This window comes from Phaethon aethereus (assembly GCF_964289735.1).
Source record: "Phaethon aethereus genome assembly, chromosome: Z".
Lineage (NCBI taxonomy): Eukaryota > Metazoa > Chordata > Aves > Phaethontiformes > Phaethontidae > Phaethon > Phaethon aethereus.
In genome coordinates, this window is record NC_138577.1 from 16372907 (window position 1) to 16389612 (window position 16706).

Sequence of the window (16706 nt, forward strand, 5' to 3'; positions counted from 1 at the left end):
TTAAACTACATGCTGCCAAAATGAAGGAAGTTGAGTGGAACACAAACCAACCAGAAACATTAATGCACAGTTCTCCATTGCCACTGTAATAGTCATGAGGTACCAGTTATTAAAAGCAATGAAACATTAAAAATCAGTTACTTAAGGTGTCTATCTAAGTCTAGATGACAGGTAATCAGTCTGCAAAAGCACTTTTTATCAACACCTTTAATAATGAAATGAAACACCAATGAGAAGGCATATCCTGCCATTATAAAATTGATGGAGGAGTGGGGGTAAATAGGTCAGTTATGTAATCTCTCATAACACAAAGTACTCTTAATTTACATCTAATTCAAAATGTGAAAACTGCACAAAAAAACCCCACAACCAGATTCTGAGAACAATAGGAGAAAGCTACATTTAAAAAAGCTAACTGCATGACACAGAGAACACTCCTGAATTACTTATATTGACATATAAATTCCACTTAGCCAGATTCAAAAAAATTAGTGCATTAACAGTTTACATTCAGCCTATGATTTAAAAAAAAAAGTATTTTAAAACTGAAGGTATGTCTCAATTTATAAGTAAAAACATATAAATAATCGCTTGTTTGTAGTATCAGCTTTAGGCAGTTACTCTTATTTTGAAAAACGTACTGAATACCAAGCCAGACAGACATCCTCTATGTTCTCTGTTATTCAAGTATTATCGTACTTGAATCAGTAAGATGCAAAATACTTTGCAATGGTATAGCATGATATATAAGTTTTGATAAATAATTCTCACAAATTTTAGATTTAAAAACCACAATGTATGTCAAATCTTCACAACTGAGAGTATCCCCTTGAAAAGCACAGGTGACCAAAACCAGTCATTTCTGCAGAATGTACCTAGAGATTTATTAAGTTTGATTCCTATAGCTTCCACAGGTGAACCATAAATAAAGCACTTCATTTTAAACACAACAGTGGAGCTCAAATACCTTCATGAAAACAGAAAGATTATTTTCATTCTCACTGCTTAAGAGAGATATGAATAGATGAGAGTGGCTTAGTAACATGGAAAAAAGCACACCTTCCCTCTTTCATGGCAGTCAGCAAAGTAAGTAAAATGACTGTTCTTCCTACATCAATCAGGTAGCAATTAATCTTAACATTTACGAAAGTGACTATTCACTAGAAAGCAGTGCAAAAGACAGCAAATTCAAAGTAGGATCCAGGAATCAGTAGAACCTCAGATAAGACTTATATCAGGATTACACTTAGCAGTCTAATCCTTCGTATTTATCTCTGTACACCTACACTTGCACATATGTCCTGCTGTAAATAAACAGGAGAATGAAGTTTAAATGCCTACTGTAACTGTATAGATTTTTTCACATGTGCATAAAATACTGTAAGTTAAAAGACTTCTTTAGAAATATTCTTGGGTATGGATAAAGGTGGCAGGAAATAACATTCTGGTGTTGCAGTCAGCTTGAAGCTATGACAGCAGTTCAAACATGGACCACTTTCTAAATTACTGTCTTACACTGTTTTTTCTAACCAAGACACTGAGACTGTAAGTGTAGAAAAGCAATCCTTACATCTTCATCCTTGGAATTATGTTAATTATCCCCAGTGTGTGATACTGTATGACAAATTTGTAGACAGCATTGCTTTACTGTTAAAACTTCTGAAAAACAGGTTTTGTAGTTGAAACTTTAACAGCGCTTTTATAGTAGCACCTAAAGCTACAGTTATTACTACTTAATTAAAAGCACAGAATAAAGCTGAAGATTGGCCATATAAATTATTTTGGATTACTAGAAACAGACTTAAAACACCTTTAAATTTTGAACATGGGAAGAAAAAACTGAAGAACCATTCCAAAAGATAGCTAAAATATTGATTTGAAAATTAATTACAAATGCCTCTGATAAACAAGGTACTCTAATTGCTTCATAGCAGTAAAACAAACAACTGTCCTGCATGACTTCTCCAATCATAAAAATAATATTAATTTTAGGACAACCTAAAGTACCAAGACATGTTTAAAAAACTGCTGTTCTTTAAATAACTTGTCTGTTGATAAGAAATACTTTATTTAGTCCTCCATTTAAGTTTAGAGTGAGGTCCTCAACTCTCAGGAAGAGATCATCAAAGAACTATAGAATAGTTTGGGTTGGAAGGCACCTTTAATGGTCACATAGTCCAAGCCCCTCTGTAATCAGCAGGGACATCTTCAACTAGATCAGGTTGCTCAGAGCCCCATCCAACCTGACCTCCAGTGTTTCCAGGGATGGGGCATCTACCACCTCTCTGGGCAACCTGTGCCAGTGCTTCACCACCATTAAAAATTTATTCCTTGTATCTAGTCTAAATCTGCCCTCTTTTAGTTTAAAACCATGATCCCTTCTCCTATTGCAACAGGCCTGCTAAAAAGTCTGTCCCCACCTTTCTTCTAAGACCCCTTTAAGTACTGGAAGGCTGCAATACGTCTCCCTGGAGCCTTCTCTTCTCCAGGCTCAACAACCACAACTCTCTCAGCCTGTCCTCACAGGAAAGGTGTTCCATCCCTCTGATCATTGTTGTGGCTCTCCTCTGGACCCACTCCAGCAGGTCCATGTCTTTCCTGTACTGAGGGCTCCAGAGTAGCCAGGACTCCAGGTAGGGTCTCGCCAGAGTGGAGTAGAGGGGCAGAATCACCTCCCTCAACCTGCTGACCATGCTGCTTTGGATGAGCCCAGGTTATGGTTGTCCTGTCGGGCTGTGAGCGCATATTGCCAGCTCATGTCAAGCTTTTCATCCACCAGTACCCACAAGTCCTTCTCGGCAGGGCAGCTCTCAATCCCTTCATCCTCCAGCCTGTATTGATAGTGGGGGGTTGCCCTGACCCAGGTGCAAGACCCTGCACTTGGCCTTGTTGAACCTCATGAGGTTCTGCTCCATGATCTTCGCCCGCACAGAGGGAAGGCTGATGGGTCAGTAGTTCCCAGAATCCTCCTTGCTACCTTCTTTAAAAATTGGTGCAGTATTTCCCTTTTTCCAGTCTCCAGGGACTTCACCTGACTGCCAGGAGTTTTCAGGTATCATGGAGAGTCGCTTGGCAACTAAGTCAGCCAATTCCTTCAGGACTCTGGGTCATGTCCTATAGACTTGTGCATGTTCAGGTTCCTCAGGTGGTCTTAAACCTGATCTTCTCTTACAGTGGGAGGGACTTCGCTCCTCCAGTCCCCACCTTGCAGGCCATCCCCTCGGGAGGTGTGGGAAGACAGACTGCCAGTGAAGACTGAGGCAAAAAAGTCACTGAGTACCTCAGCCTTCTCCTGTTGTTACCAGGCTGCCAGTATTGCTCATCACAGGGGTACGCTTTTTTTGACCTTCCTTTTCTGGCTGCCATACTTGTAGATGGCCTTCTGTTTATTCTTTGCATCCCTTGCCAAGTTCAGCTCCAGCTGTGCCTTGGCCCTCCTGACCCCATCCCTACACAAGCAGGCAGCGTCCCTGTCATTCGTCCCAGGACACCTGTCCCTGCTTCCACTGCCTGTGCATTTCCTTCTTGCCCTTGAGTTTGCCCATCGGGTCTCCACTCAGACATGCTGGTCTCCTGCCTTCCTTTCCCCATTTCTTACACCTGGGGATCGAGAGCTCTTGCACTCTATGGAAAGTGTCCTTAAAGATCTGCCAGCTCTGTTCTGCTCCCTTGCCCCTGAGGGCAGTTTCCCAGGGGGTCCTATTGACCTGAAGCCCTGAAGAGCTGGAAGTTTGCTTTCGTAAAATTCAGGATCCTGACTTGACTCTTCGCCTGCCCCATATGCCTCAGGACTGTGAACTCCACCAGCGCATGATCACTGCAGCCCAGGCTGCCTCCAATCTTGACATCAACAATTAGCTCACTTGCGTAACATAAAAAGTCAATGCCAAGAACCTTAGCAATCATTCTTGGTATATACAGTCTTTGTGCATTACATACTTATTTCTGGCCTCCCCCCACCCCGAAAAACACAACACCATCTTTCTACAGTATTAGATACACAACTAACTGTTGCATACTATGATGACTAAAACCAAGCTGAGATTAGTCTCCTAACAAGATTTCTCTCATTACCACTTCAGAGTAAAACAGAAATATAAATTATTCCAGAATATACAGTTAAACTCTAGACGAACTTGCTCTAAAACTTTCAAACATTTAGATGTTTAAAAGAAAAGGGGAAGGAAAAAAAGACAAAAAGAACACAAAATGCTAGAGGTTGGGGAACATTCCATAGCAGTAGAGCTACACATTTGTTTGCCTTGCTGTTCTACTCTCCTCTGCATCAATTATCAGCTGCTGTCAAAGACAGGACACAAAGCTGGAGCGACCCAGTACAGCTGTTCTTATGCTCAAAAGCCAATAAAAGGCTGGAGGATAAGCCCTTCCCGGATTCACGACATTGGTTATGTTGGTATACAAATCAAATTAATACTTTCCAGAACATCAACTATGAATTTCAATAGTGAGTATGAGTTTGTTGCAATCGCTTAGAAAACTAGCTTCAATTCCTCCAACCCATTTTCTTCTTTTCTGCCACCAAATCTAGAAACAGAAAACTCAGGAGAGTCACAATTTTTAGTTGTTTTAACAAAAAATATATTGTGACTGAATCACATCATGCAACTACCGTTTAGTGAGCATATCAGGCAAATCTCCTTCCAAAACCACTCAAAAGAAATCTTATCATGTATTTCTCTGAATATTATCGAACTGACAAGCAAGTCAATAATAATATCACTGATACTAGAAGAACATTTGTGAAAATGAGAAGTATTATTATATTTAAGAATATTTTCCCAATTAACAATCTGAGTCTTTTCTGCATCATTTTAATTTGTTTGAGAACCCAAAAACATAAATGTTGTCCAGTTAAATGGCTCTTACTGATAAATTCCAAGCTGTCAGGAGGTAGCCACTGTCCCCAGAAATACCCTGTTACATAGGGTGTCATGTACAAAGAAAAAGCCTAGCAACATTAGCAGATGTAGGATCACCCAGTTTGCCGTTTAAGACATGAAAGACAATTTGTCAGAACATGGAAAGAGCAAAGTATTAACATGCTCAAATTCAATCATTAGTAAAGGTACACAACTAGAAACTACAAGTAATTCAATAATAGCCCTAACTGCAGCAGGAAACCTTTAACCTGTAGCAATGGCGTCATGTGATAACTACTCCTCTTAGAACGTTATAACCACAACATTTCAAAACAGTGCACAGACTGATGATGCTTGGGAACTCCAGTCCCTCATAATAGGGACAGGATAGGTCTCATCCATCCATAGCTGTTACAGTTCAAGCCTTTTACTCTCTCTCCTGTAAAGGTCCTTTTCAGAGAAGGGACAGGAAGTGTCATATTTATAAATTTCTCAGCTACGTCTGTGTACAATTCTTTAAACACCGAAGACACCTAATTCTTTGGTCAATGTCAACGTAGAAGAATCTACCCCACTGAAGTAACAGGCTAACCTAAAAAAAAAACTTAGCTGGAAACACTACATACGTGGAAACAGCCAATTTTTTTTCCTTTTTTTAATTTCATGAAACAAAGCCCCAGTAAGTCTACCATGAGATTCACATATGGTTTGCATAAAGAAGTAGATGAACACATTCTAAATTCTCTAGATACGAGGTTGCTAAAGCTGAATTCTGACTTCACTGATGCTCAGAAGGTAACAAAGGAAAAAGATTACTTACAGATTTAATCACGTTTTTTTTTAAACCAGCAATTTTCAGGCAACAGCTGTTCTTGATAGTCCTCTATTTTAATGAATTATTTTATAGAATAATAAATTTTTATTTATAGTCTGTGTACACGTCAAGCAGGAAACCAATCTTTTATGCAGCTGAAAAAACCAAACAAAATCCCTGTATTGTTCACCATACATATTTCCATGAAAAGATTAATGAAACTATTCTTTGTTACTCTTCTATAATTATTATATATATTTCATAAAACAAGGCCCTATTGTTTTGCTTTAAATACCTTACCTTTATGCACCAGTTTCTTCTATTCATCATTCTGTAGTCTTACATCAACAACTGTAGTTCATTTTACAATAAATAAAATCTATGCAAATGAGGTAGAGGTGTACCTCTTTCATCTTAACCAAACACATGCTAACTGACAGTAGCCATTTCAAATATAGGTAACTGTCCTAGTCCATCTTTACCATTTTGCCATCCTTTAGGTCTTCAACTCACAAGGTTACTCGAAGTATCACTAGTAAACAGCACGAGATGTTGTTAATTACTCATGTCTCTAACTGAAAGGGAATTCAAAATTTTTGCGCTTTTCATTTTACACCTCAGACAAGCATATTTAATGTCTACTAAATAAATAAATAAATAGCAGCTTTCTGAAATGTTCCAGGAGCAGCTACCTAAATAAATGGTCAGACATAGCCAAGTAAGTAGCACTTGGACTAAAATGAGCTTAAAGAAATCTAGTGAAGAACAAAGCCAGTATTAGAAACAAAATCTCCCCTTTTTAGGAAAACTTTCATAAAGGCTCTATCATTCAGACTATCTTATTAATGAACAACGTTGATTCCAATGATATTGCTGTTCAGATAGAATTTCTGAGAAGATACTTCCTCATCATATTTGGTTGCTCAAACCTATTCAGGCCACCATTGAGATACAGCTCACTGCACTCTGATGAATGTAACAGAAGCCTAAGAACACAAGTCCTACAGAACTTTCAAGTATGTCCTAACAGTAAGACAGCCACATAACTCAGAAAATACAATTATAAGTAGGGGTTTTAGTTCTTTGGAGTTGGGTTTTTTATTCGGGTTCGTGGGGGTTTTTTTACTGCATTTTCTCACTTACGCATCTTTACCAGCATTCCTCCTCTTCACCAGATGCAAGGATTTGGTGAACACACTCTTCATTCATTACGCTCTCAAGTTTTGCTAGCTCCTGCTTTTCTCCTGATGCATTCTACTGAAATTTTCTACCACCACAACAGATGGTTGGCAAATGAAAAAAAAAAAAATCATTTCTGCAGTATACATGAACATACTAATGCTACAGATTTTTAAACTGGAATAAAGCAAAATACATTTTATTGTGAGAATGAAAGCTATAAGTGCTCCTGTTAAACATCAGCCAGCACTTGCATAGCAGTGTTACGGCACTTTCCCTTCTGCATCAGAACTCATCACAGGAATGCTGCTCAGTGTGCAAATTCACCTGCACTATGGTATAAGCATCAGCCCTACCTGCATGCAACATTTCCAATGAAAAGCAAACCTCTTATCTTTTGTGCAGTTATCAAAGCCTTAAGTCACATGCTTATGGCTTAGTTGTAAGAAGCTAGCTGGTTTTAAGGTAAGATGATTCGTGTAATTTATTACTTTTACAAAAAGTCTCAGGCAGGAGTCTCAATTCATATGAAAGTTAAAGCTTATGATTTTTCAGTACATTCCCCCGAACTACTCAGCCATCATTTCAATATCAATTCTCAAGCCATCCTGCAACATTCTCAAACACAGTTCTTTCTGCAGTTTTGGGGTTTGTATGGATATAAACAGCTGGAAAACAGCAGTTTTTCACTGTAACTGACTATTCCACTTCTTCCCACTTCGAAGAAGAAAACTCCACCTGATGCTGAGCATCTCTTCTATGTTATTAGGGGAAAACTTCTGAGATTGCTAGGTAACTGGTAAAGTGTGCATGAAGATTATGAGATTGGGCAAATAAGTGATGTATTTCTTTCTGGAAAGGCTATCGTTGACATAGCTTCCTTATTTACTGTAATTACGATAAGGGGTGTGTTTCTTTACACAGCATCTACACTGGACAGGTTCTGACAAAAAAACCCCCTGAAACTAAGCACCGCATTAATCTCAAAGTGGTGTAGGGTGGAAGAAAGGAGAAAACACCTAAAGAACGTTTATGACAAAGACTAAAACATTCATATCAAGAAGGCAGAAGAAACTAGAGATTTTGGTACTTCAACAGTTTTTAAGATTCAAATGATGGGCAGGGGTGGGGAACAGAATACTAATGAGGAAACATAGCATTGCTGAGTCACCTAAGAAGCTATTTATACTGACCCAAATCTCAGAACAATCTCTTTTGTCAAATATAAATAGAAAACACAAGATATTAGAACAGTCATTTTATTCTCTGCCCATCATAAGAAAAGTGCTGACACTTGCTGACCAATCTGAACCATAGCAGCAAAAACAAAGAACCCACACACAAAACCAAATTCGAGATGCTGGACACAAAAACTTTAAAGACAGATACAAATGCAGATCTTGAAAGACACAGTAGTGCCCAGCTCTTACAGATACCTTAACTCTAGGTAAGCAAGTCATAAGGGTTTGAAGTTGCCTTTTGTAAAGATTTTTACTTCATTAAAAATGTTGTTCCTGTTTTCAAGAAATGAAAAGTAAAGATATTGTAAGCACGCTCCATTTTAGTAGTTCTGAGAAGACTTAGGACTGTAAAAGCAGTATTACCTTAGGAAGCAAAGCCAAAGGTAGACAAGTGTTACTAATCTAACCAGGACAGTGCATTATACAATTCCAAAACAACCATCAACTAAAGCACAAGTGCAGACAGGAAAGCTAAGTGTATTCCTTAATTTTGCAGTGCACATACTCAGAACCTCTAACTCTCTTACATTTAAAACCTACCAAAAAGTTACAAGTTGCCCAAAAAGTTAGCAGGCCACCATCACTGATGACTTCCCCTTTGGTACCCCTATATTAAAAAAACAATATACAAGAATAATGGAGTAGAAAATTTCTCAGACAGCAAGATAAGTAAGATCTCTCTCCAGTTGTTTTTCAAGTTGCCCCCTTAAACCTCAGAAGAGCTGAAAAAAAAAGTTTACTAATTACCTTCTTGTTCCTCTTATGGCTTCTGTTACAAATTCACGAACGATGATGCAAAAAACCAGCTATGGCTCTGTGTCATCTGCTCTAACACAAGCATCCTGCTATAGTTACCCATCACAACGATGGCATGCTGCAAAGCGAGGGTTAAAGGTGCCCACACACTTTGTCTATTTGGGTGTTTTCAGAATACTGTTTCTACTGTGCAGTGGAGCCCTACTTCTCCATATTTTTAAGCCAGACCACAGCATTGCAAGAATATGCAAGGAAGAACTTAAAGGCCTTCTGTAACAGTCTTGCCATTAGTGTGCAAGAACTGCCTTTGAGCCACCAAGAAATTATACACCAGCTACCATCTCTGCACCAGTTCGCTACTGCCTTGCCACAAGCAGTCCAAAATGTGGAGTTTTTTTTTGCTCCCCCACTACTTGAGCTCTCAGTATCCAACAGGTGCACAGCATCAGTCCCTGCTTCTTCCATACAGATGAAGGAAGCTGGAAATGGCATGGTCATCAAATCTCAAGCTGAATTTGGAAACAAAATTCATCCAGCCAACCTTCTTTGACTATCCCACAAATAACCCTTAAAAATGCCTGACATTTTTGTGGGCTGTAAACTGCAAATAGCATCCTGAGACATCTGCCCTGCATGCAAGGCATCATGATTTGCCATGTGGGTACATGGAATCAAATACAACATGGTTTAAAGTGATGCAATCACGGTAAGAAAAGTAATACAGTTGAGATCTCGAAGTTAAACAGAACTTCTCCATCTTTCATTTTTACCTACACAATACAAGGAAATGATGGACAACGAGGCAAAAAAAGGAAAAGGGTATTTTTTTCAGATGCTAGCCAATTTGGTGACACTCACACTCAGGGAGGAAAAAAGCGCCAGTTTTCTCAGCTACTTTATTCATATCTGCCTCATTGTGTAGCTACAACACTCAACATTTACAAAATGGAGAGAATTGGCTGTACAAGAAAAGCCTCTAAATCAAAGTAGTGTCTCATAATGCGTGTTTATGAATAATAAATTAAAGTTCCAATGTTGGAGATAGGTACATTTCTGTTAATTAAAGAGTACAGTATCAGAAAGCAAAGACTGTTACAATCAAAAAGGGGGAAATGAAGACATAGAGACATGAACAGCAGTTGACCATCAGCAGCTGGCACCCTTCTATCTCTCCAAAACTGCAGTAAGTGAACAAGTTCTGAAAAATTCCAAATAGCCATTGCAGGCTAAGAGCTAAAGGAAAACAGGAAAATGGGCATCCCTTGAAGGAAGGACATTTAAAGGATGCTGACTATACAGGTAAGACACTGTGAAACAGCCTCTCAACTTGGGAAGTTCTAAACTACTTAGGCCTTCACAAACCAAAAGCAACAGCTGAAACTCCAACAAAGGGAGAGGTGTTGGTCATGCTACAGGATAAGGCAACTCCTTTACAGAAGTGAGCAAAGAACTTAGCAGCAAACAAAGCATGGATTACACAAGCCTTTTAAAGTGCTCAGAGCTTTGGGAGGTATGGAAGTCACTCAGTAGAGTAACAACAGTGAACATGGGAAGAGCTACAGATGTCACCTCCTTGGATTTCTGTAAGGCCTTTGACACATCTCCCACGATACCCTTCTCTCTAAATTGGAGAGAGATGGATTTGATGGGTGGACTGTTCAGTAGATGAGGTTTTGTTTGGATGGTCACATCCAGAGGGTAGTGGTCAACAGCTCAATGTCCGGATGGAGATGAGTGACAAGTGGCATCTCTTACGGGTCTATACTGGGACCAGCACTCTTTAATATCTTCATCAATGACATACAGACAGTGGGATTGAGTGCATCCTCAGCAAGTTTGCAGATGACACTAAGCTGAGTGGTGCAGCTGACACACCTGAGGGATGGGATGCCATCCAGATGGACCTGGACAAGCTCGAGGAATGGGCCTGTGTGAACTTCATGAGGTTCAACAAGACCAAGTGCAGGGTCCCACACGTGAGTCAGGGCAACCTCCCACTATCAATACAGGCTGGAAGATGAAGGCATTGAGAGCTGCCTGGCCGAGAAGGACTTGTGGGTGCTGGTGGATGAAAAGCTTGACATGAGCTGGCAATGTGCACTCACAGCCCAAAAGGCCAACCGTACCCTGGGCTGCATCCAAAGCAGCGTGGCCAGCAGGTCAAAGGAGGTGATTCTGTCCCTCTACTTTGCTCTGGTGAGACCCCACCTGGAATCCTGCGTCCAGCTCTGGAGCCCTCAATACAGGAAAGACATGGACCTGCTGGAGTGGGTCCAGAGGAGAGCCACAACAATGATCAGAGGGATGGAACACCTTTCCTGTGAGGACAGGCTGAGAGAGTTGTGGTTGTTGAGCCTGGAGAAGAGAAGGCTCCAGGGAGACCTATTGCAGCCTTCCAGTACTTAAAGGGGTCTTAGAAGAAAGGTGGGGACAGACTTTTTAGCAGGCCTGTTGCAATAGGAGAAGGGATCATGGTTTTAAACTAAAAGAGGGCAGATTTAGACTAAAAGTAAGGAAGACAGTTTTCACAGTGAGGGTGGTGAAGCACTGGCACAGGTTTCCCTTTCCCTGAGAGGTGGTAGATGCCCCATCCCTGGAAACACTGGAGGTCAGGTTGGATGGGGCTCTGAGCAACCTGATCTAGTTGAAGATGTCCCTGCTGATTACAGAGGGGCTTGGACTATGTGACCTTTAAAGGTCCCTACCAACCCAAACTATTCTATGATTATGTGTATACAAGCTTCTGTTATTCAGCTTGGAGTATCTGTAAAACAGTCAGAAATGAAGATGAATTATGCTAAGATCATGTAATACTTGTGTTGCGGTTACATACACAACCATGATCTAACTTAATGCAAGAATTCCTACCAAATGCATTAACCTGGTCAGTAACTCAAATTGTCCTTTCTGGCCTTAAGAAGTTACAAGCTTGATTTCAGTAGCCTAATTAAACCAGTCTGCCTCATCCCACTGCTAATTCCTTCCAAATGACTGCAATGGGAGTTGCACTGGTGGCGAGGCTGTCCTCTTTTTCCTTTTCTGTTCTATTCTGAGCAGGTAATATAACACAAAGCTAAAATCTGAGTACTCCAAATCCCAACTATTAATTGGAATTTTGTAACCAACAGAGGACATGACATATGACCATAAATAGACAAAAGCAATGAGTCTAACCTGCGTCTGCAGTTTTTTATTACTATTTCAACATTATGCTCAACAATAATTTTTCCAGAATTGATGATCCTTTCAGCAAACTGATTTTCTTAAGAAAATTATTGTCCCATTCAGTCAGGGCTGAGTGGCCCAGAACTTTAAACAAAACCAAAACAGAAACAGCAAGCCACAGACTTTATCATCTCAAACGAGACTAATCTTGTACATAGAGGGTTCACACACACACAACGCACCATCATATAAAATGCCTTTCATAAACATTATTATATATAATTTTTAAAAAGGCAGAGCACTAAGAAGCTCCAAGGAGTAAAAACCTACTATAGCAGCCATGGTAAAAATAAGTAAGACAACAACATGGTGTGTTCTGGGAAAACGTTGGCAACGCTCAAACTACAGCAGCAGAGAGAAAAGCAAACAAAAGGCACGCAGAGGAAGATAGATCAGCTCTACATGCAGCAAAGCATTCCCAGAGCCTTACTGCACAAAAAGCCAGGAAGAAGTAGGACCCAAAGCAGCACAAACAAGGCTAGCACCCTCCCCACATCTATTATTAGTTCTGAAATACTTAATAACAGCACTGGCCTCTTGCATGGAAAGAGTGTAGCTAGTATACAGTCCACAGGTATGGACTAGTGAAGGTCAGACTTCTATGCTAAGTCATGTTTGCCAAGCCATCACTAATAGGAACCTGTTTAAAACAAGGCAATACCAATATAATTTCACAAGTTTGTAATAAAGAGGCCACTGTAACTAGAAGCATATGGGTGAGGCACTGTTCATGGTGATTCTCTACTTTGACCAAATCACATACTTCACATTAATCAACACAAAGTTCAGTTGTCTTGGGAAACAAAAACCTTTAGAATATTTTTTTAAGTTACTGAAAATGTGAACCCTGTGGAAAACTATGCGATCCACTCAACACAGTGAATCAAAACACTGTATTATTAGTACAAAATCAGGGTAACAATTTAAAATATTTAAACAAATTGCTTATATAACTACTGTAACAGCTGGAAAAACAAACATTAATTGTGTTTAGTGTAGAAATCAAGTTATCATATAGCTTAGTTAATGTCTTGCTGAGACTTTTTACTTCTGTTTTCTCTTTAAAATTAAGTTAGTATCTACTATGGATAGCTATACAATTACTTATCAGTCAGCTGCAGCTTCTCTGACAAAAACACACTCCCCTTTTTTTGATAAAGGGCTCACAACTAAATTTAAAGCAGCTTATTCATCTTTAACCACCATAACTGATTTTTTTTAACAGTGGCTATATACAGTCACAGTACAAAACATCTTTTTTCATTCTATCAAAAATTTATTTTGCATCTTACCCGAGAGCCTGTTTTACAATACAATACACATGAAGTAGTTATACTGCTACTACTACAGGTCTCATGAACTCAGTAGGTGGCTGAAAACACCTCATGGCAAAAATGAGTATCATAATGATAGCCACCTATCAAATTCTCAGTAGAAGATTTCAAACAGACCTAATTTTTAAATTACCACTTCAGCATTTAAATTGTATATTGTTCTTTCACATCAAAACACCTCAGTATGCTACACAACATAAAAAGTTACTAAACCAATTCATTAAAATCCTGATTCTGTAAATTTCACAAACAGTTAACACTGCTCACATTAATAATTGTGTCATGTGTTTGAACTGTTACGGCCTTTGTCCCACATTTTGTTGACAAAAGTTTCACTTATTTTAATTTTAAAGACAGTGTCTCACTAAAGCAGTCATGTCCATTTGGAGACAGAATGGGAAGAGACATAAAAGCCTGTCTTTAAACTGGAAAAACCTCAGCGCTTTTCCCAGGAACTAAACTACACTTGTAAATAATGTATGTATACACAGAGATAACTTTCAGCCCATGGCAAAACTACTTAATAAAAAAATTCTAAACATAGATCATACTGGGGGGAAAAAAAGAATTAGAGGTGGAATTGTTGATACAGCCTCTTACTGAGCTGAAAACTTTATTGATGCTGCTGTCCTTCCTTTACATTTCACAGTCCACTTTTATGTCATTGATTCTGTCATTTCCCTGCCTACTTCCTCATAAAATGGATCTATTCAGGCCTGCAACAGTTCTAGATGTCCTGAAGCAGAACAGTTATACTACAAGCACTGACTTTATTCCCACCCCGAGGAAGATCTTCTGCCCTAGGGAAGACCATTGCTTCTAGTGGGCCAGTTTGTCTTTTATTTGGCTCTTTGGGAGAGACCAACCCTTACCTTAGCCCTCAGCAAAGCAAGATGAACTACGCATTTGGGTACGAAAGGAGTTCCTATTTGTCTGAGGCAAAATTAGTTAGTGTGTAAAAGATGTTATTGTTGATTCCCTTCCTCTTATCCCCCTCCCATACATCTCAAGGCAGTGAACGATGTCGGGAGCACTTTAACAAGTAAACGGCTGATGAGTGCCTGCTGGCCATACAGCAAGACGCTCACGGCAAGCACCACGCCCAGCCTGCCTAGGGCAGGCAGGGATACAGGACAAGGGATGGAGGCAGGACCAGGCGCCCCTGCCGAGGTGCTCCCCAGAGGCGTACTGCCCGACCGGCCGAGCGGAGCGCCGAGGCCGACAGGCGCGGCGCGGGCGGCCCCACTGCGGGGCGGACGCTGTAAACAGCCCCGTCTACAAGCAACGACCTCCTCCCAAAACAATCCCTGAAGCGCCCAAGGAGCCTCTGCCCACACGCACAGGCTCCCCTCGACTGCCGCCGGAGGAGGCCAGCCCTGTGGCCCCGGCACAGCCCTGCCGTGCAGCCGCGCAGTCAGCGGGGGCTGAGGAGAGGCTTCCACCTACGGGCAGCTCCGCTCACTACAAGACGCCGGGCAGTCCACCCCGCCCGGCGGGCACCGGCACCCCGCTCCCTCTTCGCCTCACCCCCACCGAGCCCCCGCGGCTGCCCCAGACCACCAGGCCGCTCGCCGCCGCCGGCGGCTTCCCCCGCTCCGCCGCGGGCGCGCAGCGAGTGGCAGGCGGCGACCGCTGGCCCCCGGCCCGTACCTCGGCTGAGATCGAGGGGGACGTTCTCCTCGCCGCTGTCGTTCCGACCTGCGGGGACGGGGGAAGAGAAGCGCGTTAGGCTGGCAGGGAAGAAGGCGCCAGAGGAGGAAGGGAAAAGGAGGAAGGGGACGGAGGGGGCGGCTGGGTGCCGGCGTGCAGCGACAGCCAGCGAGGGGACAGCTTGCCGCCGCGGCCTACCCGGGGCCCCTTACCTCGGATGCGGAGGTGCCTCAACGAGCGGGCGCGGAGGCTCACCGCCATGTTTACGGCCCCGCAGTCACAACACCGGAAACCTCGCCCGCTCTCGCGAGGAGAGGCCCACGGAGCCGCCGCCACGGCCGGCACTCTCCTCCTTTTCACTCCCTCCGCCCTCTCTCCAGCGGGAGGAGCGCGGGGGTGGATGAGGCGGGGCGGGCGGAGGCCGAGCGGTACTTAGTTGGCCGAGGCTTGTCTCCCGTGTCGGGTCGGTGCTTGGTGGCCCTGGGCGGGGCGGAAGTTCTGGAAGGGTGGGCGAGGGCTGCCGCTCTTCAGCCTCCCCGGGGCGCTGGCAGACGGTTCAGGCAGGCCCGGGTCGAGGGCACGCGGGCGCCCACCCCGCCGCCCCCGCCCTCTGGAAGCGCGACTAAGGGAGAAGCACCGGTCTCCTCGGAGCTGACCGCACCCGCTGCCGGGGTTTGCTTGTGGGGCTTCTCCTCCGGCAGCTGAGCCCCGAGAGGCCAAAGCCGAGGGGAAAGGGTGGCGGGAACGAAGGGGCTTCTGAGGGGACTTTTCCCCGTGCCAGAAAACGTGGCGAAATGCCTCCTTTTCCTGAAGAGCTTGCCCTGCTGGGAGCTGGCCTCTTACATAAACTGCTCTGTCACCACATGTGAAGGTTTTGGTCTGCCAAGCTGAATTACTTTTCTTGGTTTTGTTTTGTTTTTATAAGGTTTTTCCTCCTTAGTCTTCTCTTTTTAAGCTGCCCTTGCCTTGTGATGAGATGGCGATTCATGTGGGTACAGTCACCATTGGCTTTGTATCACGGGTGTTTTCCACACTCTGCTTTTTATGAAGTAATTAAAAACAGGGAAAAAAAATCTTTGTATTGCTTTCTTGATTTACTCGCAGTGGGTCTCTCTGCAGTCTCAAGTGTTGATCTAGTTCTTACCTTGATATTTGTTAAACTTGCCTAATGAAGTACCTGTAAATATAAAAAAACCTGTGAAAAGTCAAGTCCTGCTACAAGAAACTGTACTTAAATATCCTTGCTCTTGTCATTTTCAGACAAAAGTTTAAATAAGCAGATAACACCTTACATTGTGTCCTGACACTTCAGACAGCCATAGGCCATGGCAAGTGCTTGCACCCAGACTTCCCAAATTCTCAGGAACAAACAGAGCAAATAATAATCAAATTGAAGTGTAGAAGTCACCAGCCGTATGAAAGTAGCTTCACAAGCTCAGGTAATTGTTTTCCTGTTTTGTAGTCAATCATTTTCCACTCCTGAGTTTTCCCTCCTTCCTCTTGACATCTTTCAATTCAGATCCTGCATTACTTGTAAAAATTTGGGTTTATTAAGTATTCATGAACTTAAGTTTCATCTCAAAAATTGTGAAATAGTTTTTACACTGATTGATGCACTTCCGAAACA

The 16706-nt window shown here is 42.1% G+C and overlaps 1 protein-coding gene across 1 annotated transcript in view; it reads right to left on the reverse strand.

Moving 5' to 3' along the window:
• Positions 1-15340, reverse strand: part of RICTOR (RPTOR independent companion of MTOR complex 2) — a gene marked incomplete at both ends in the record, with an annotated part of 89265 nt that extends 73925 nt beyond the window's left edge. The window contains 2 exons of the mRNA XM_082013123.1: positions 15080-15127; positions 15292-15340. Coding sequence (XP_081869249.1) covers positions 15080-15127; positions 15292-15340 — 97 coding nt within the window. The remainder of the gene's footprint in view (positions 1-15079; positions 15128-15291) is intronic.
• Positions 15341-16706: the final 1366 nt, after the last annotated feature.